The 21894-nt window shown below is 38.0% G+C and overlaps 1 protein-coding gene and 1 long non-coding RNA gene across 2 annotated transcripts in view; one reads left to right on the top strand and one right to left on the bottom strand.

The window, feature by feature from the left end:
• On the bottom strand, positions 1-9515 carry LOC122351639. Its single transcript, XR_006251782.1, has 6 exons — positions 9344-9515; positions 7158-7343; positions 4636-4725; positions 3876-4014; positions 2305-2381; positions 1-796 (listed from the first exon to the last, which is right to left on the bottom strand). It is a non-coding gene; the product is annotated as an uncharacterized LOC122351639 (long non-coding RNA).
• The window catches only part of dcbld2 (discoidin, CUB and LCCL domain containing 2), a 17526-nt gene continuing 4077 nt past the window's right edge, over positions 8446-21894 (top strand). The window contains exons 1-14 of the mRNA XM_043248858.1: positions 8446-8980; positions 10973-11197; positions 11646-11783; positions 13795-13846; positions 13938-14010; positions 17476-17609; positions 18566-18606; positions 18794-19009; positions 19098-19222; positions 19979-20126; positions 20207-20335; positions 20965-21058; positions 21604-21650; positions 21730-21843. Coding sequence (XP_043104793.1) covers positions 8875-8980; positions 10973-11197; positions 11646-11783; positions 13795-13846; positions 13938-14010; positions 17476-17609; positions 18566-18606; positions 18794-19009; positions 19098-19222; positions 19979-20126; positions 20207-20335; positions 20965-21058; positions 21604-21650; positions 21730-21843 — 1642 coding nt within the window. The 5' untranslated portion in view covers positions 8446-8874. The remainder of the gene's footprint in view (positions 8981-10972; positions 11198-11645; positions 11784-13794; positions 13847-13937; positions 14011-17475; positions 17610-18565; positions 18607-18793; positions 19010-19097; positions 19223-19978; positions 20127-20206; positions 20336-20964; positions 21059-21603; positions 21651-21729; positions 21844-21894) is intronic.

Here is a 21894-nt window from a genome sequence, read left to right on the forward strand (position 1 = left end):
AAAGGCAATGAATGAAAGGTTATATTAGACAAAACAAAGAAATGCATATACCGTCGGATCCGGAAACACTGACTGAGTTTTTGTACTATTGCCTTAATACACCATTACAATAGATTTGAAATAAATCAAACAATATGTGACTGAAACGCAGACTTTAGGCTTTAAATCAAGGGGCTGAAATATAAAATAATATGCTTAGGAATCAGAACTGTTCAAAAGTGGTCAAATAAATGTAATTATAAATAATAGTTTGAATCTGTTCATAGAGAATATGACCGTACACTTCAGAATTCAAGCTGTTTACATCTTATGTCTCTATGTCACATTATTAATTAAACAGCAGTAACCCAGTGTCACTAGAAGCTATGCATATTTCACTACCCAATGTTTTACAGATGATGTTGTATGATTTGGATCATGAGCTGTTCATGAGACCTTTTCCATAATTCTCCATACTTTTTTCTTTCTATCATTGTCATCTGGCTGTTTTTGACTAAGTCTAATCAAGGCCCTGCAACTTGTGGTGAACCCTCTGTATTTGCTCTGGTGACGTTTTCTCTTGATTGTAGACTTTGACAGTGACACGTCTACCTCCTGGAGAGGGTTCTTCACTTGGCTGGATGTCTGGATGAAAGGGTTTTTCTTTACCGTGTTCGTGAACCTTCCGATCATACACATACACATACATTGTTTTTTTTCTCCAGATCTTTTACTTGCTTAATTGATGCAGAAATAATAAGGAATAGCCCACATCTGTCCATGAAAAGGCTTTTGAGTCAACTGTCCCTTACGGTCCCTTGAAAAAAAAGAGAATATACATATTAAACTTTCCCCCAATTGTGATGAGAATACTCTCAAATTAAAGCTCGGAATGTGCACATTAAGCCCATATTCATTATATTGCAGTAACTTGAATATGTTTTGTTCAAATATGTATATACTAACACACACACACACACACACACACACACAGAGTCATGAAATATGATCAAAGAAGGCTGTGAAAATTCATCTGCATTGTTAATGCTTTTGATCTTTTATAAAAAAAAAAATCCAACCTTTCATTGGATAATAAGAATTTAAAATGGGAGAAATTATCATTATGAAATAAATGTCTTTCATAAATACCTGTTGAACCAATTATTGGCACCCCTAGAAATGATATATATTATATATATGAAATTATAATAATTATAAAATATTTCTGAAGTACATTCTTATTCATATTCACAATCTTGAGCACTTCACGGTGATTATGAATATGAAATTATGCATGGCTTTATAATATAAATTGGAAATATAAATAGGAGGGAATACAAAGCCAAAATTCCTCTAATAATCTGTCAGAGAAAAAATATATTTCTGATGTGCAGCGAAAGATAATTGAGCTTCATGAATAAGTGCAGTGGCTTTCAGAAAAGAGCTAATGCCGGGAAAATTCCCATTTCCACCATCAGGGCAATAATTAAATCAATCCGATCTACAAAAAATGTTAGGAAACTGCCTGGAAGAGGATGTGTGTCTGTTTCGTCCTAATGCACATCGAGAAGAAGAGTTTGAGTGGCCAAAGACTCTCCAAGGACCACAGCTGGAGAATTGCAGATAATAGCTGAGTCTCGGGGTCAAAAAAAATAACAGAAAAGAAAAGTCAAACAGCACCTGCATCACCACATGTTGTTTGGGAGGGTTTCAAAAGAATTCTTTCAGCTAATACAAAAACAAACTCCAGCACATTCAGTTATCAGACATGACTGAAACGTCAAATAGGACTGACTTCTATGGCCAGATGAAACTAAAATATGAGCTTTTTACCAGCAAACACTCAAGATGGGTTTGCTGAACCAATATACACGTCCAAAATTTACTGCTGTAATTTTGATGTTGTGGGCCTATAATTCTGTTGGCGGTCCTGGACACCGTTTAGATACATGAGCTGCTTTTCCACCATCGATCTGAACGGACAACAGACAAGTGACAGATCCTGATTGGAGACATCACGCACACGCACTCTATCTGCACAGCAGCCATTACTCCAGCTTTCAGTGTCACATCATTCTCATAAATCATTCCAAAACACTTTTTTTTATATTATGTTTAATTCAGAAAATGAATGCTGCTTAAAATATTTCTGGTGGAAATTATGTTATTTTTAGCCTTTTGTTTTCCTCTTTTGTTTGTAACAGCGTATAAGTTGTCAGAACTTGTCACACTTTGTCAAAGTAACAACATCTTTTGGGAAACAAAACTCAATTTGTCAGTAAAAATCTGCATGTATGTCATGATTAATTTAATTTTAAACTTTACCTTAATATTTACTGCAGAAAGTAGGAAATCAGACAGAATGGTCCAACTGGTCCAATAACATGATGCGGATGGCTACCCTGAAAAAGAAATAATAATAAAAAAAAAAACATAAATTAAACATAAAACAATATACTTGTCCACAATTTCAGGATTTTTTAATATGTGAAAAATTGGAATATTTTGAAATGACATATAATTTGTAATAAATCACTGTAGTTCAGTAAATGATACGTCTAATTTTCAGTGACACATTTATTAATCATTTTATTTTACATATACACACAACCACCAACCCACGTGCCACACACACACACAGTGGATAATAAAAATAGTCACTTGGAAAAGAAGGAAGATTGTAAGTAACACTGAGGTGCAGAAATGTGGAGAATGTCTAGCATGTTTACCTGGGACAAACACGCACACACACACACACACACACACACACACAATCACCCTATCTGTGGGATTATTACAGTCAAAGATTAGTGACTGACAGGACATTTCACCAAAATACTGGACTACAATAACAATATTACCACAAATCAAAATCTAGAAACTGTTACAAACATTGTGATACAGAAACTGGTTTGTGTGTGTGTGTAAAGGATATAAAAGACAGGGGCATGTGTTTGGTCTTATCAGCTCTCTTTGTTAGTCTGTTTATATGACTGGGTTAAGTGTTATCTTTGTCTCTAGTTCTTGAGAATGTTGCCCAGAAAAAATATTTGCTCAGATGTTGCTCTTTCAAAGAGTTCTGAGTTATATTTAATTTACAGCACTTGTCAACTTTCATAAAATTAATGAAAACACAAAATCGACACGAGAGGCGATTGTGAACACACTGTACAGAGCAGTAACCGCTATGAAACTAAAATCGATAATATACTAGTTTAGATCATTTACAATCTGATGTAAAGACATCGGGCTGATGATACAAGTACTACTTTCTGAGCAATGTTACCAGGCAACTAGCCTGACTCTGTGAGACTAAAGATATACCGTGCTGCAGAGGAGCAGCTTTTGACCTTTATGAACAGTTTAGGTATTTTTTCAGGCTTTAATTTAATCACCCTGAAAATGGCTGTTGGATACATGCTTTTAGATATGCACATCCTTATAAACCGGGAGACACATGACCTGTGACCTCTATAAACCACAGACCACCAGACAAGTGCTCTCTCAGTCATAATTTATGTTTCACACTCAAATACACATTTAAGCAAAATAATAAACTATGAAAAATAAAAATCTTACTTTTTATACAATACATAGTGGGCAAGTTGTGGTTGAGAAACAGGAGTGAAAAGTTAACTTCTGAGAAAATGTGATTGCAGACACCACTTGGTTTGATATTTGGTTCATATATTTTACATGATATAATATAATATAATAACATAATACGATATAATAGGATGTAAGTTCCTCTCTAAGCAGTGGCCTTCTTAGACTTCAGCTGTGAAGGAAATGTTATGGCACGGTGGTCAAACCGAGTCTGAATCCAACCAAATCTCCTCACAAATTAAACAAACGCTTCTACGGCGAAAGTGACTGACAGGTGGAGACTCTCTGACCTTGAGGTTAAATAGGCATACTGTTTATTGGGATGAAGGGATGTGCGTCTATAGGCGTATATATGCGAGGTGGGGTTGATGGAAGCAAGGAAGACATGTGTCCTCAGTGGTCTGCGTTTACAGTGGGAATCCATGCTCGCTGGAAAGGAAAATACACATGAAGTAGAAATGAGAGAGTACTGACGGACATCACACAGAGAAAGAGAGAAGGGGAGAAACCAGATGCACCAAGGGGACTTCAACAAGTCTCCTTCATCCAGGCCTCTGCAGACTTCTTTCAGCACAGATATTCAAACAGGACAGAGATTCAGAGTAAATGTGACTCTGGACAACAAAACCAGATTCACGTAGTGTATTTGTAGCAATTAGCCAACAATAGCTTTAATGCTATTGATTTTTTTTTTATACCAAACATCATTAGGATTATCATCATTATTTAAATATCATATTCTAAGTAGTATATTTTGTCAATATTAAGTCAATATTGATTGAGTCAATCGAATTTTGTCAATATTGTGATTGTGTGTCTCAGCCAACAACGATCCTATCCCAACAAACCATGCATCAAGGGAAAGCCTGTTATTCATTGGTTCAGAGTCACTGATGTTCTCTATCTCAACTCAACAAGTAAACACACAGACTTGGAGTATGTTTACGTAATATTCTACAACGTTTCAATAATTAAATTAATTTAATGAATGTTTTGTCTAAGAATTCCTTAAGATTTAATAAGAACCTTTAGAAGATTTGCTCCACGTACCTTGTTTTAGAAAGTATGTCCCATTTTCTGAGCAGATCTTCAGTTTTTCATTTTTCATTCTGACATTTCTCCATCAATTCTGCATGTTGACTGTTGGGGAGAAAAAAATCAACCCGTTATTCTGTAGAATCTGTCACAAGACAGTACTTTTACCCACTTTTAACTATAAGCTATAACATTAGAGTTAGATTAATATCTACACAATGCTGTAATTTATCCTCCGGAACAGACAGAATCGATAAATATTCTCCTCAAGAGCTCAGGAAGACACTGCGACACGCGAACCTATGAGATGGACCGCTGGACCACACTCTGTGAATGAGTGACAGTCGAGAAGTCATTTTTAGCTGTGAGTGACAGGCGCACATACAGGTGGGACACACACACACACACACACACACAGACACACACACACACACACACACACACACACACAAGTGTGCCGTGACCTTGGGAGTAAATTATGTCCCATATACCCCACACATACAGTTGCAAAAGAAAAATCTCATATAATGCTGCTTATTTTTATGATCTCTCAGAAGATGAGTGTGCGCATATTTTTGTATTTATATCAGTGTCCTACATTGTTCTCTATATGTGCAGTCCCAGGTAAAATAACAAGTACACTATATTTCCGCACGCTAATTTTGTACTTATTATACTAAAAATGATTCTTTAGTACTTCTTAAGATAAACTTAAGATCATCTAAGTGTACTCAGCTGTGCTATTTTGAGACACCATGAATATGAAATAAAACACACTACCTTTGTATTATTGTAAAATGTTATTGTAAGTTGCACATTAAACTCCTCTGAGAATTTGCATATATTCTAAGATATGATTAAGCAATTAATCCTTCATAAATAAATATGTAGCAATTAAACAGCCAAAATGGTCGACCTTCGCATACTATTAAGATGAGTTAGACCTGCAGTCCAGAAATAAATCATAAAACAGCTAATAAAGCTTGCCGAGCATCAGTAATGAAGAAGCAGTAGTGTAAATTAACACAAATTTCCTTGTTGCTGGATCTATTTTTAAATAGAAACCTCACTCATTTTTTAAACTAAATGATTAATATAATATAAAAATGTAATCTAGAATATTGCCTAAATATTTAAAGGTGGGCAAAAAGCGAGCTGTACTGAACACAGCAGGAGCCTATTAAATATTCTGGGTCCCTCTGTCTAGTATTTGATGAAACACTCAAAGCTTTGAGAATTGCGAGTGATGTGCTTGTGTCTCCCAGCTGCAGAACAGTGCTGAAACACAGACGGTGTGATCTGCGTCTTCCGCGCTGCTCTGCTGAGCTCTTTGTTTTGATAGACTGTCTGAATTGGCCGCTGTGGTGCCGATGATCAATGTCGACTCTCAGAGGTCAGGGAGGCAGAGGAGATTCACTCTGTCTTTTCTTAGCTAATGAGGTGGAGTGCCTTAAACAGATCCGAAAGCAGTTGATCAAGTCTTGTGCTTAAAGACTCAAGAAAAGGGTATTTGGGGAGAAACACTTTTTCTTTTAAGTCTCTTTGAGTAACATGTAATAGTTATGGTATTACACGTGCATATGCATATCAGCGGGATCCAGTCCAAGCTTGAGATATACTAAGACCTATATAAATGTCCAAATCCAGACCATGTTAATTTAAACAGATGGAGAAAGACTATAAAACAAGCTAGAATTATTGGCAGGTTCATTTTCAGATTCCAACAATAAACACACAAGGCACTCATAAGATCTTTCTTAGAATACCATGGTATAAATACAGCATTTCGTTTCAAAATGTTATGTAAAAGTGACGTTGTATTTTTTATTTTTTTTTTGGAGCTACTGAAGTGTAAAGTCAAAGAATGGCAGAAACGTCTAGTATGATATATAAAGAGAAATAAAAAAATGACGTAAAGAACAAAAGGAAAAAATGAGATGTGAAGTTTGTTCATCTGCGTTTGACATACATGGCAGGACAGAATAGTGTGACACTTCAGTGATTTTTTAACTTCATAGCAGACATCTCTGACCCACATGAACCCAGGATCAGACTTAAAAGAGCAGAGAGACTCAAATACAAGCTTTTTAGTCCAACCATATTCCTCCAGCAGATTAAAGTTAGAGCACCTATTTATCTATCAAAGATAAAAGATTTATCTTTGATACAGTGCCCCAAAAACTGCATATGGACACTTAAGCCACACTTAAAAATGTTATTGGATCAGATTAATTATGTTCAATTTTTAAAATTAGATTCTATTTTAACATAATAAAATTGTATTTATTCCATTGATGGCAAATCTGAATTAGTCAGCAATTAGCCATTAGTTTAGTCTCCAGTATCACATGATCACTCGTTCTAATATGATCATTTGATGCTAATTACTGTCAAATTATTATCAATATTACACTATGTTATCAATATCGTGTGTTTTATTTTATATATATTTTGTTATACAAGGATATTCATAAGCGCGCGCATTATAATTAGCAATAAATAAATAAATGATGGGCCACTCGGGGGCATTGCTTTACCTCGTGTTTCCACGCTGTGGCGGTCGTGTTCTTTTAATCATTTAACAAGACGACGAGGAGTCCTGCACCACCAGGTGGAGTCTGTGACATAGAGACCGTAGACGTGCAGAGAAAGACCTTGTCGTGAGATAAAAGATAACGGCCTTGGCTGAAGGACTCTGGTTCTCCATTGAGCTATCCCAAGGACTAAGAGAAAGGAAATTAGATATAGAGACAGACAATGAGAGAAAGAGAGAGAGAGAGATGAATCTGAGAAAAACAGAAAAACCTAAACCCTTAGATATTTTGACCAGGATGAACAAACTCAGCTCGCCTGGTGCATCTAAAAGACAACACATATTCATTACATCAAAATAGAAGTCCTCTTTTTATTGTTATTAGCATGTTATAAAAAAATACGAATCATCAGCAAATACACAGATAAAAATTATGGCGGTTTTGCTTACATTTTAAATCGCAGAAAAAGGTATAAAATATGCTTCTTTGTGGTATCTGTGCTGTGGTTAACAGTTTTTACACTGAAGTATTCAAACTACCTAAAGGGCCTTATTTCACAGAAACTGAAAGCTTGAAATGTAGTGTATTACAATATGCTTTTCACTCAGTTAAACTCTGTAACGTCTACGTTTTCTTCAGCGAGAACACGTGACATGAAACCTCTGACTTAATTTATAATTGATCTTATAATTATTATAGCAAATTTAATATTCACGGTTGTGAGCTTCCCGTAAGTCTTCTTTCTCTGCTTTCTCTGGTCTTTTATAATGGATATTTGACATTATAAAAGACACTAGACGAATGACTGAACTTAGTGCTTGACCAGACCTTTAAACAAAAGTATGTCTACTTAATAAAATATAAGCTGTATTTCTAACAGATTATACATTAAGCCTATTATGCATCTGTTAGGTTTCTAACAGACACAAACTCATACAGATACTCATACAGAACTCAACAGATAATTCAAGGTCAGCTTTCAACATGAAGGTCCTCATTTCTATATTTTACCAATGAGTTCAACCAAGTCACAAAAGTCCTATGAGTGTTATAGCTTTATGGAAATCTGTATATCATCTCATCAGTGAAACATTACATGCCAACCCAAAAACAAAATAATTACTGTGTGATATTCATAATAGGTCAAAGATATACTTTATGCATGACTAAGGTACATATACAATAAAAAGCCTTTTTGCAGTACAGTAGGCCGTTTGTTCTATTAGGTGCAATAATAATAGCCTACGAAGAAGAAGAAGAAGAAGAAGAAGAAGAAGAAGAAGCAGATCTATTAAATGTCATTACTATGCGCATCTTTTACAGTATTAATAGCCTGTATATAAAACGTCAGCTAATAATATGTTTTCACTCGTGTCTCTTCACCTTCACATTTTGTTGCAAACATGTCTTTTCGTAAAGCAAAAACAAATGACTGATTCCTCCCCATCCGGAGCAATGTATGGAATACCACAGAATTCCCATCTAGGGGCCGCTGTGTGGTGGGAGGAGCGGAAGTTGAGGAAGTCGTGTAATAGATCGGGGAATGAAGAGACCGTGTTTGTTCCAAACGGTGCGCCGCTCCGGAGTTCAGGAAGCGCCGATAAAACCATCCCGAAACTAAACACACACGCGCACTCGCCGGCGCGCGCTCATCGGGACCGTGACTCGGGACCGGATCAGGACACTTTTGCATTATGCATTCGGACTGCAGGCTGCTGGGATGGACGCGTCGGTAATGGTGGGCAGAGGGACCGGAGGGGCTGCGGTCTTCATCCTGATCGTTTTTATCTCACTCCTCGGTGCCAGAAGCTCGCGGGCGCAGAAGGGTACGTGATCTTCAGAGGGGGTTAAAGTTTCTAGGAGTTGCTAAACTTCTCCCAAACCGCTCCGCCACCCTCGGGGTTGGGACTGATCGCGGTTTCACAACAAACTCTTGGGGTGGTGCGGTGTAGCAGTTAAAGACCCAGACTGGTCATTGAAAGTTTGCTGGTTCCGATCCGGGCTCGGTCCGTTAACATCACACATGGTTTTTGTTTGATCAAGACACCGGTAACTGACCAATACACACCAGCTACGGCTGAACCCGTAATTAGTTCAGTGGGTAAACACCTCAGCTCAATAACGGAGTGTGTGTGTGTGTGTGTGTGTGTGTGTGTGTGTGTGTGTGTGTGTGTGTGTTGTGTACTTACATTGTTGCTGCGCTACAGCTGGAGCAACAGAAGAACGTGATGACGCAACGCGCTGCCCCCGCTGCTTTCCCAAATATGTAGCGAGTTCATGTGCTGTCCAGCGTCAGCTTAGGCTGCTGCACTTAAACAGAGAAACTAACAGCACGCTGACTGCAGATATAGGCCTCCTCGATCTAAGAGTGACTCAATAAGTGGTTTAACACAGAAGGAAACGGCACTTTTGAGAAATGTCATATAAATTACGCACGCTCCAGACATCATATCACGTATCACATTACCAACCCTTTCATGCAGTTGACTGTTATGAGCTCAAAACCCATTATAAACGCGTGCTTATTAAAGCATTAAGGCCCAAGAAGCTGTGGTTCACAGTGAGTTGCAAGCAACGGCACTATCAATTTAATAAGGTGACTTTTATCCTCCAAGCAAATAAAGGGTGTCCGGTATTGTTGTTATAGGGGCATGTTGTCACAGATGATTTTCAGGTATTCGTTTAAACAGAAAGTGGATTTTAAATATATACCTAACCTGAGAAATGCAGTCAGGAAAATGTGTGACAGCTAGCCTCAGTTTCTTGTACAGATCATTATCTGAAATATATAGCTGACTGTGTCTGAAATAGTCTTGAGTGTGACTTCATGTTTTCAGATATCATTCTAATATCCTAATTTGCTCCCTGAGAGTCTGTGTATTATAATCGATGTTAAAACTGTTGTGCTGCTTTATTTAAGAAATTAGTATTTTTTCATTATAGAACGTTCAGAAGCACAGCATTAAAACAGAAGTCTTGTAACGTTACGAATGCCTTTGCTGAACAGTTTACTGCATCCTTGCTTAATAAAAGTATTCATGAGAAAAATTCAGTGTAACGAGTAAAAACTAGCTCCTGTTCCTCATACCGAATGTTAGCTGAAATAACTTCCTTTGCAGATAGTACTTTCTGTGCATAAAACTTTGGAAGTGTAGGGTTGTGTGGGTGTAGTAAAGCTAGGGGAAACATTGAGACTAGAGGTGTGTGTGTGTGTGTGTGTGGATGGGGCTGTTGTTTTTGCTCCGGGGGTCTGAATATTGTCCAGCAAGGATTACGTAACAACAGCGCAAGCTGAGTTTCATTCGGTGTGTAAACGCGTGACAGGCAGCGCAAGCAGCTGCAATGCAATGCGATCTCATCTCATCTCATCTCTCTCATTCTCCTCCTCCTAAAGATTCAACAAGGAGCTCTTTTGCACAACTTTCAAGCAAAGCATTTCACCAAATGAAGTGTTAGTTTTAAGCGGCATTCTGTGCATAATTAAGACAAAATGTGGGCACTTTATGAATCCCTTGTGCAGGGTTTCTCAACTCTGGCCCTGAGGTCCATTTTCCTGCAGAGTTTAGATGCAATTCTAATCAAGCGCAACTGAACAAGCTAATCAAGGTTTTAAACTTTACAGGCGGGTGAATTTGATCAAGGTTGGACCTAATCTCTGCAGGAAAGTGGACAGAAAGTTTAGAACCCCTGCCTTGGCGAATCATGCAAATATCATCAAATTAAGTTGATTGTACCGCATCCAGATTAGACCGTCATTTCCATAATGCTAACAAAGAATGCCTTGTTGTAACGTACGATGATTTCTTAATGTTTTTCAGGGGACGGCTGTGGGCACACCGTGCTGGGTGTGGGCAGTGGGAGCCTGGCGTCTCTGGGGTACCCTCTGTCCTATCCCTCAAACTCTGTGTGTGAATGGGAGATCAGCGTGACCACCGGACACATAATCCTTTTGCGCATTGCGGATCTTGACATAGACACAAACAACTGCCAAGTTTCTTACCTGCGACTCTATAATGGCCACGGACCGGGGCGAACAGAAATTGGTGAGAAACACTTCTGAACAAAGTGTGCTTTGTGGCTGTTTTTTTTTCTAGTCTTCCGTCGCATTCATGCTCCTAATATAAATTCAGAAAGTTTGCAAAAAAGTATTTTCTTTTCAGAACTTTTGTAGTCTATGGCCCTGTTTACAGCTGGTGTTAATAAGATTTGCCCCCAAAAAAATGGATTAAACCTTTATAGCCCATATATAACACTGTAATAAAGTATAAATAATTTCAAATCAAACCAAACAATTAGAATAGCAAATGTAACAAACTTTAATGTTACCCTAATGTTAAATAATATACAAGTAAAACTAATTATTTTGTTAGTATCTGTCGCAACGAGAAGATAAGTTTCTGTTTTATAGCAGCAAAACCACCCACTAATGCACAGAGTGCTGATGAGTAAATGGAAAAGAGTTGAACGTGATTTCCATTTCTCTTTCTGCAGTGAAGTTCTGTGGAGGGAAAGAATGGAGAGACGCTGTCATACAGTCAGAGGCGCATCAGGTCACTGTGCAGTTCATGAGTGGACCGCACAACAACGGCCATGGCCTCTTCCTCTCCTACACCAAAAGTCAGCACACAGGTAAGCAGTTAAGACTTTTCACTGTTATCAGTGTTGAAAACAGCTGCGTAATATTTTGTGTGGAGTCTGTAGGAAAGTTCAAAGGAGCAGCGTTTATTTAGAATAGAAGTGTTTTATGACATTATACATTACTGTCAGATTTGATCAATTGAACACCTACACAAAAATATCGATTTCAGCAAAGAACTTTCCAGCGGTAGAGTACTTATTGTGCTGTATGTGTAAAAGCTTGTGTTGAAGCAGGTTTGGATGTGTCTCAAGATGCATAAAGGGGCTGCTATGGCAACTGTGCGTGTTTGTTCAGATGAGACCGAGGAGCGACATGTGAACCTGATTACAACGATTATTTCAGGGGTATGTTTTTGACTGCAAGGGTGTTAGGGTTTTTCCTGGTTCCAGGGCGCGTCTGGAGAACTTATACATGGCAGGCAGTTAATTTAACAGATGAGTCAATAGTTTAAATTAATTTCAAATGAGAGGAAATTATGTCATGGCTGTTGGTTCTTGCGTCATACAGTACAAAAATGTCACAGAGTTCAAAATGCATCTAAACATCTTGATATTTCCCACTTTCTTGGAAATGTTAATGCTTTTGAAAGTTCCATGTTCCTAGAGGCCTGTGGGTTATTGCTAGGTGATCACTTATTGGCCAAATCTATATCCTTGTTCCAAGTTGTTGCTCGGGCCACTCTTTCAATGCCTGTTGGATTAACATTGCAAGTCAGATTGCTTAGAAGATCAAGTCAAGGTTATTTATATAGCACTTTTATATGAAACAAAAAGTTTCTAACCAGTTTTACAGTAAAATAGGCATGACTGTGTATTATATATTGTAAAAATACTTTCATTATTTTATAAACTTCTAAAATAAATTGCATGTCCTATATGCAATTTGTATCATTTTCCCTATCAAATGTTTTATTTTTTTCCAAGCTTATGTTTTATTTTTACAATTTTATTTTTAATTTCTGTATTTTAGCATGTCTAATTATTTGAAAGCATAAAAAAACAAAAACAAAGTTCCTTTAATTGACTTCTGTTGTGATCTAGCACTATAGAGAAAATAAAAATAAATACGATTAGCTTGACCTTTCAGGGGGTGCCTAAAAAAAGCAGGGGAAACACTAATTAGTACAAAAGATTTTTAGTATCTTTGTGCACACAGTGTAGCTGTCTGTGTCCAGTGTAGACATGATGTCAGAAGTTTTTTTTTTTCAAATCTCTCGTTCTAATGCCAGAAGCGTAAGAAAAAGTTCTAGTTATTTTTGTAATAATGTCAAATGCTGCAGGAAAGTTTCAGACTGCAGTGTAAGCACGTTTGTGAAGGTGTTCTGTGCAGCACAGTACATCCTGAGCCTCCAAATCTGTGGAATCACAGCTGTGCACTTCTGTGTTTGATGTGTCTTAACAATGACATTTGGCCTTTGACCTCTGGAGCTGTCTGAGGTCAGGAGTTCACTCTGCCATGTGGGAGCTACACCTGTTTACCCTAGTGCTGCAAGACTGTGTGTGTGTGTGTGTGTGTGTGTGTGAGAGAGAGAGAGATCATATTTCCCATGAGTCAGGAAAGAGACAGATGAATCCATGCTGTGGGTGTGAGTAATGGGTACAATAACACCACAAAATACCTTGAACCAGAAATGCGCACACACAGTCATACGCATTCCAGTATTGTGGCAGGAAGTTTTGCACGGGTGAGCACCACTCATATTTACTAAGGGAAAAAGTAACGGATGTGAATCTAGTTGGTATTGATCTGTTCATTCAGATGGATGCTTTTATCCACAAAAATGAAACGCAATACGCCAGTCTGTTACACCACTTACTGAATGACCAGTGTGCACATAACACACGCACGCACACATGACCGTGTATTGTCTTTGTTTGGAAGGATGACATTAATCAATAGTGTCACCATGGCAACCATCAGACGTGCTCTTTTTTTCTGACAGAGGTAAATATATTTCAAGAGGGCTCAAAGAAAATGTGTTTCTCTTTTCTCATCCTTCAGACCTCATCACCTGTCTGGAAAAAGGAGAGCACTTCAGTGAAGCGGAGTTCAGGTACTCACGTTTACAGCTGTCTGGGGCGTGTGTATACACACACATATACACATGTTCTTGTGTGTGGCTCATTCCTGTCCTGCATTTGCAGTAAATTCTGTCCTGCTGGATGCCTGACTGATTTCGGGGAGGTTTCGGGAACCATACCGCATGGATACAGAGATGTAAGTATTCCAGTTTAAGTGGATATTGGATTGAAGGGTTAGATCCAAGTTTGCAATTATATTTTTCAAGAATGTGAAAGGAGATATTGCTACTAATGTGTGAAGTTCAAGGTATACTTAGGTTTTTATGCAAATGTTAGTGTATGCATAGGCTCTTTCTCCAGAGTTAATAAGTTGCATAATTGTACAGGTATGGCGATAGCACTTTTAACAGTTTATAGCACAGATCGTTGAATCCACTTAGGCCAGTAGTAGTAGTATGCTACTGGTCTAATCAGATTCAATGATCTATGCTAAGAGTGCTATCATCGGACCTGGAGATTAACTGAATGGATTAAAAAATGGTAAAACTCAGCTTTCAACTCTGGAGGAGTTGGAGGAGAATGAGCCTGTTTCCAAAAAAGTGGAGTGTTCCTTTAAAACGAATGTGTCCCAAATTGTAGTATGTTGAATTGAGTATCCCAAACTTGATCCCAAGTAGCATTCTAAGGGATAACAAACTTTTTAAAAAAATCAAGTGTTATTAAGGGTAATATTTCCGCTGCAATAACATTGTAAACATTTTTAAAGGCACGTTTGGTTGTAAGCTTTTAAATGCATCATTATTCTGTTCGGCTGTGAAACAATAGGCAGCTCCACGGTGTTGACACCTTGTGGACTAAATAATTACTGCCAAAAATTCAAGTTACACATGCAGACTAAGCGTTTAGAGTATGTGCAGTTATATAAATTCAGGCTGAATTTTCACATCAGATGTGATTTATTAAACTGAATGTGTACTGATGCTTTCAAGCGTGAAAAATAAAGCCAACGCGTCTTAAAAGTGGTCAATATGACTTATGTACTTTAAGTCCTTTACCCTGTTTTGAGAATATGACTGGCATTTATATCATTATTTACGGATTATCTTCTTTTCCAGTGAGCTTTCAGCTTGAGAACCACATTGAATCCTTGAGATCACTGAAAAGATCTGACTCAGACAAACCAGACACCGCTCAGGGACACGTGCGCTGGTGCTGTCGCTTATGCGTTATATTTTTTTGTTTATCCTCTGTAACTGCAGTGATTCAGCTTTTCAAATTAAAATATTCTCCTAGGGTTTCATGTTTGAAATGTTCCATCTGAAGTCTTTACATTCTTAAGAAGAAAAAAAAAACTGTCCTTCATTCCATAAAAAATATGTATTGATGTAACACAAAAGAAGAGGCATTCACTTAGAAATCATTTTTTCAATGAATTCCATCAAGTTGGTTGTTAAGAAACAAAGAAACCTGTCCTGTCCAGACTATTGAAATTGCACAGTTGCACAAATAAATCATTTTATCGCTATCATATATTTAACACGTGCTGTTTAACTGTTTGGTTGTGTTTTCTAAGCAGTGGCGTATTTGAAACACTGTGCGTAAGTGCATCAAGTAATGTTTACTGTAATGTGTAGAAATTGCTAAATTAATGTGCATGAGTCAAAATGATAGTCCGTGCTGATGAAAAGCATGTCACAGATGCTGTCAGCTGTATTTAACAGAAGAATATTTCCGCACACTGTCTTAGCTGTATTAGGTCATTGCTGAAGACTTCATCGCTGCTTTAATGCTTCCTGCTTGCGTTTAAACGGTTTAATTTTGTCTGTTTGAACACAATAAGCAGTTTTCTTGAGAGCTTAATTTTGGGGTGTATGAATAGGAGTTTGAGGGAAAGACGGAGCGTGAAGCAGACGTTCTTCTGAAGTTGAGTCATTGTAAATGATTCTGCGTGTCAGTTTTAGAGCTCTTGGTCTCCTAGGGGCGTGTTGGTATGCGCGTCTGGGTGTTTGGATGTATGTGTGCGTGTTTTTATGTGTGTATGACAGCGTGTTTCTCGGGGAGATGTTAGATCAGGTTTGGCTGAATGGTTTTCTAATGCACACCAGCTGACAACAGTCTTGTTTCTCAGCTTAGATAAACCCTCAGAATTAGTGTGGGGCCCATATGACGCTTTTTACGGATGTGTGTGTGTGTGTGCACGCGTTGTTTGTGGCAAGAGCCATGTTTTATTTTGCCCAGAGGAAGTGGTGTATGTTTGCGGTGTCGGTGTGTGGGGGTGTTGAGAGTTTGCCTAGTGCTTGTGGTCTCTTTTTGGTTTGGAGTCCCAACTGTGTGTGTGTATGTTTAATCTTTTTTTTTTTTTTTAAACTAGCAATTTTACTATTATTCCAGTGCTGGGCAGCAAGTGGCTCTGGCCATATACATATCGCAGTTATATGTGGTCGTTATTTTCTCCCGAGTCCTTCCGGGACGTTCCTACTTGCGAGTTTGGACGTCGTGATTTCGGCATGATGTGCATTCGAGTGCCACCGCCAATATAAGTGCAACGTAAAACACGCATCTGTGGATCAAATTGTTTAAAACTTGTTTATTAGGACTGTTTTTCTTGCTGACAGGCTTGTAAGACTGATTTAAATGCGTCTGATTATATTACGTTCACATGCACGGCAGACATTTCTGTTGTAAACATAATCTTGATTTGTTTATCTGATTAATTGTGCAGCTCTTGGACACATTAGGGAACTTATTAAGAAAGACAAGGAGCTTTTTAAAGCCCTCATTCAACAAAATAGAGGGTAGGATGCACATTAGGTGTGTAAATGATACTTGCGTTTCGTCCTTTATGTGCTGCCACAGCAGATGGCAAATGTGGTACATTTCCTGTCACCTCATAAGCTGCTAAATGAGTTGTATTTTCTGGCAAGCTTTATCGCTATTCTTCAGCAATAGTCCACAGAATGCATGCAGAATAACATTGTATAGTCGACATTCACAATTGAAAATGAACCAAAACCAAGTTGCATGTGATTCTTTTCATGGACGCAAACATACATATATTTTTTTTGACTGACATCTGCAACTGACAACTGAATTCACTAAGAATTCACGCTGACAGCCAATTTTTCAGTTGGTTGCAAATGTTCAAAAGTAGAGTGGGGAAAAAGCAGAAGCATATCAGTCATCATTTTCTCACCCTTGGGTCGAACGTAACCTGCATGACTTGTTCACTCCTGAGGAAAAAAGGTGATATGTCTACAATGATTTTAGTTTTTTCTTTTTGGACCCTTTTTGACGTTCATTATTTGGCCAGATCAGTTGAAACATTTGAGACATTTTTGCTTCTCGTGCAGAAGAAATAAAGTCATGTAGGTTTGGAGCAACATGAGGGTGTTTTTAAAACAAGTCTCTTATGCTTGCTAAAGCTGAAACTAATTACAGGCCTATTACTAAATGAATGTGTGTGTGTGTGTGTGTGTGTGTCTGTCTAAATCCTGTAAGAAGTTAGTCAAATGAATCATCCATCATTCTTCATCACAGTGGCATAAATGATACCACTGCAATTCTGCTTCAAGGATGTGACCTCATCCTGCCAAGTCACAGCTTGTGGGTTTTAGGTGAGTCAGTGTCAGCTGTCTTAATGTCTCACCGTCTCTTTCTGCAGTCTTCTCCTCTCTGTCTGGCCGGTGTTCATGCGGGTGTGGTCTCCAACACTCTGGGGGGGCAAATCAGTGTGGTCAGCAGCAAAGGCATCCCACACTACGAAAGCTCACTGGCCAACAATGTGACATCTGTGCCGTGAGTAACCCATCTGCATTCTTGTTTGCTTTCTTCATGGGAAAATCCATTTCATTTAATTACAGGGCTTGCAAGGCAGTGCAATATTGTAATTCCTCTTAATAACATTTTCTTAGTCTTTTCCGCAAATTAATTAACTGTGTAATGCAGTGTTTTTTTTTTCTTTTTTTGCCAAGGACCCTCCAAATATTGCAAGGAATCTATGTATCCGTCTATTTATCCGTCTGTCTGTTTTTTTTTTTTTAACCGAGTATGGAATTAGTCTAATTGCAAGTTTTCCAACAAGCAAAAACCGTCTCTATTTTTCTTGAACTTCTAATTATAAGTTGGAAAGTAAATTTGATCAAAGCTTTGACTTAAATATTATAGTTATTACAGTGTTTTTTTTTGTTCTTTAGTATTTCGCAAGAGTGTACAGAGATGAATTAATATAGTGAATTAAGCACTGTCATAAGCAACAAAGCAGCACATGGATCTGTCTTTTCATTATGAATCGTGTGTTGCCATAGAAACAAACACTTTCTGAGTCAGAGGACCTGAACTGCTCTAAATTGTCATCTGGTAATTATGGTAATTCTGACATGACGTGAACACAGCTTAAGCGACAGCTTAACATTTGCATACTGGATGCATTTATTTGCAGCTATCTATGATTGTCTACACCGTAAAGATGATCTTGTGTTGTGTGTTGATTCTCATGCACAGCTGGTGGAAAACTAGATTCATGCTGTGTGCAGAACATCTCTGATGCAGCATTTCATTTACTCAGAATCAAAGCCCAGAACTTCTACATATTAAAGAATTTTGCTGCCTTGCAAGCGCTGGTATTTATTTCTGGAAATGCAAATCTAGTTAGATTTGATTCTGCTCTTTGGTTGAGTTTCTTTTGCTCCTATGTGGCAAACTGATTGATTGGTAGACAGAATGATGGCTCTGCATCTTTCTCCCTCTTACAGTGGAAATCTCTCCCCAAGCCTCTTTACTTTTAAGACCAGTGGTAAGTGAATCAGTAATGTGTCAAACTTGTCTGTTATGTTGTATATTACAGAATGAACTGTTTTGTCCAAATTGTTATAAAGAATCTGTTGAAATAACTATAAGATTTTGTTCTGTATTCCTGTCAGTTCTACAGAAACACCTTGATGATCTAATAATAGAAGCTTTCATTTTCCCTCTCTGTCAAGGTTGCTATGGCACTTTGGGTTTAGAGTCGGGGGTGGTCAGTGACTCTCAGATCACAGCCTCCTCAGAGTGGGAATGGGGCGGTCACGGAAAGGAGCCCACTGTCTGGGGCCCCACAGGGGCCCGACTCAAAACACCAGGACGTCCGTGGGCAGCAGCCAACAGCGACACAAAAGAATGGATTCAAGTGGACTTAAAGAAGGAGAAAAGAATAACAGGTAGAGTTTGAGTGTGTGAGAGAGAAAGAAGGAGCGGCGTGTTTGCGTCTGTATCTTGATTGGTCAGTCAATCGATTCTGCTTCTCAGGTATTACCACCACTGGCTCCACCCTCCAAGAATATCAGTTTTACGTTTCAGCCTATGAGGTGTTATATAGCCATGACGGACAGCAGTGGAAACCCTATCAAGAAGTTGGATCCGATAAAAATAAGGTATGGAGGATTGTTTGTTTCGTGTTAGCATGGTTCTATTCCATAATCTTTTAAGACAGCATTCTAACCATCACTAATTTTATAAATGACTGATTTCGAATACTCTTCATTGGAAGCAATAAAAAAAAAAATCAAAAGATGATGTTTGATGCAAGCCTGATGCTAAGGCGTAGTATATTGGGTTACAATTTGGATTTAGCAATATCTTTTATTAAATAAAATCTAGGTTTACAAATGTTATTTTATTTTGATTAATATTTATTTTATGCAATTTTATTTATTTTATTTTATGAAGTTTTATTATATGCAGTTATGATTTGGCTCTTTTTATTTAATTTCAATTTTATTATATTCATTTACATTCTGTGCAGTTTAATTTTATGCATTTAAATTAGGCCAAAAGAAGGCATTTCGAAAGGCACCATACATTGACTAGCATATCCAGCTCTGTAGGTTTTGAAGCTTTGTTGTTTGTTTTTCTTTTTTGTTTGGTGGGTATTTGGCGGTGGTGTTGGAACTGCTGCAGAATGACTTCACGGTTTGTGTATTTCCAGGAAAAAGGGTTTTACATTCCTGAGGTTTAAGGAGCCTGAAATTAAAGTGCACTCTGTGGTCATTAATAATGAATGTCCATCGACTGTCAGAGAGCTTAACGAGAAGCGCATTGATTAGGCGTAAATAAGATGGACCTTGGTCTGAGGCCAACTTCTTTGTTCTTTGTTGCCAAGGCGATGTGTCCTTGTGTGTCTGTAACAGATTTTCCAAGGGAACACCAACTATCTCCAGGAAGTACGGAACAACTTTATTCCTCCAGTCGAAGCACGCTTCATCCGAATATGTCCATTGCAGTGGCACCAGAGGATTGCCCTTAAAATGGAGCTTCTGGGCTGCCAGCCTCATGCAGGTGAGAGGTTTTTAGAGAAATCAGACTCCCATTCGGCCAATAAGCCATGCTAAACATGATTGGTTCTCTTTGTTTTTCAGCGAGGCCAAGAATCTTCCATCCAGCTCCTCCTCCCCCTCGCAGAAGAAGCACAGTGCCCCCCCTACAGGAGAAGACCACACACACTCCCAACATCCGAAACACCACCATGCCTCCTCACTCTCATGACGGTAAAAACACACCTCATTCAGCTTTTTAACATACAAGCTTTGTTATACACCTTAGTGAGATGCCTTGCTGTCTATATAGGTGTCCCATTCTTTCACACAGATTGCACTTTTTTTTTTTTTTTTAATGCAAAGCATTGGAAAAACAGTGACAAAAAGCATGTCCTATAGATTTTTTAATTTTTGTTTTGGTGTGGCCACCGGGTTATTAGAATGGTCAAGAACTTCTGTCTACATATTTTAAAAAATAATGAAAAAGCAGCACACTGGAAGGCTAAATCATATTCTGTGTGAACGGCCCATCGGGCAGCATTCTTTATAAATTGCAACCTCATAAATGGCTTATTTTAAGATGTTTTATGTACCCAGCAAGCTCTTTTCATTGAATCTCATATTGAGCGCACTCGTAGGATTTTGTGTTGATTCCCGTTGATTTTCATTTTAGCGTGGTGCTAAATTAACAATTATTAAAAAATACATATCACATGCATACATTGGGTGAAATTTGGCCAAATTTGAATTGGTGTAATCCATCTGTTATTACTGTTTAGTACAGATTTTTATTTTTTTAGGCAAAACTGTATTAATTGACACCAGATCAATGTTATTAATGTGCTGTGTAAATGTGACAGAGGTGGCGCTGGTGGCGGTGTTGGTTCCGGTATTGGTGGTGGTTCTGACAACGCCTTTGTTAGTGATGGCGTGCTCTTGGCTGTGGAAGAACAGGTCAGTAACATTTCAATATCTCAACAAATTATTTAACCCAAATAGTTGAAAAACGACGTAATAGATCTTTATGTTATCATACAGTACCCAACATTTCAAGAGGATCAAATAAGTTTTGGTTTTTACAACTTGATGAAAGGTTTTGATCAACTTCAAATGTTGACTTCTGTATTTTAGCCTAGTGTTGAAACCTTGTTATTCATGAAAATTTTAACTAAAGGTCCTTGCACACCGAGTCTGTAATTTTCGTATGGGCCCGTATTTGTCATCCTGTCCTATCAAAATGCTTGCTATGGATGTAAAAATATATTTATATTATATTATTAAGTATATATATATTTATTTATTTATATATTTATTTATTTATTTTTTATGACTGCACAAAGGTTTCAGAGGCATTGTTTAAACGTGATTAACACTTCATTTTTATATTCACTTTTTATATGGAATTTTATGTCGAGAATTTTGACTCGTGCAAAGACCTTTAATGCAAATAAGCATTTGAGATGATAAATTATGTTCACCATCTGTATTGAAACCTACAGAAAAAGCCCAGAGGTGACTTATGACCTCCCACACTGGGAGCGCACAGGTGCGTCCGCTTTCATTTATTTACTCTTTTGCATTTCCACTCACATGAATAATTAAATGTGCGTGAATGTGTGCTTTAGTGTGGTGGAAGAGTATGAAACAGTTGCTGCCTTCTAAGTTGGATGGAGAAGACTGTGTTCGATACAGTTCCACAGCACGAGTGGACCACCAGAGACCCCGGGTGGAGCCTGCAGGTACACATGCAAACGAAACTGTTGAAATTAGTTTTATGTTCTCTGACAAAT

This window comes from Puntigrus tetrazona, chromosome 9 (genome assembly GCF_018831695.1).
Source record: "Puntigrus tetrazona isolate hp1 chromosome 9, ASM1883169v1, whole genome shotgun sequence".
Lineage (NCBI taxonomy): Eukaryota > Metazoa > Chordata > Actinopteri > Cypriniformes > Cyprinidae > Puntigrus > Puntigrus tetrazona.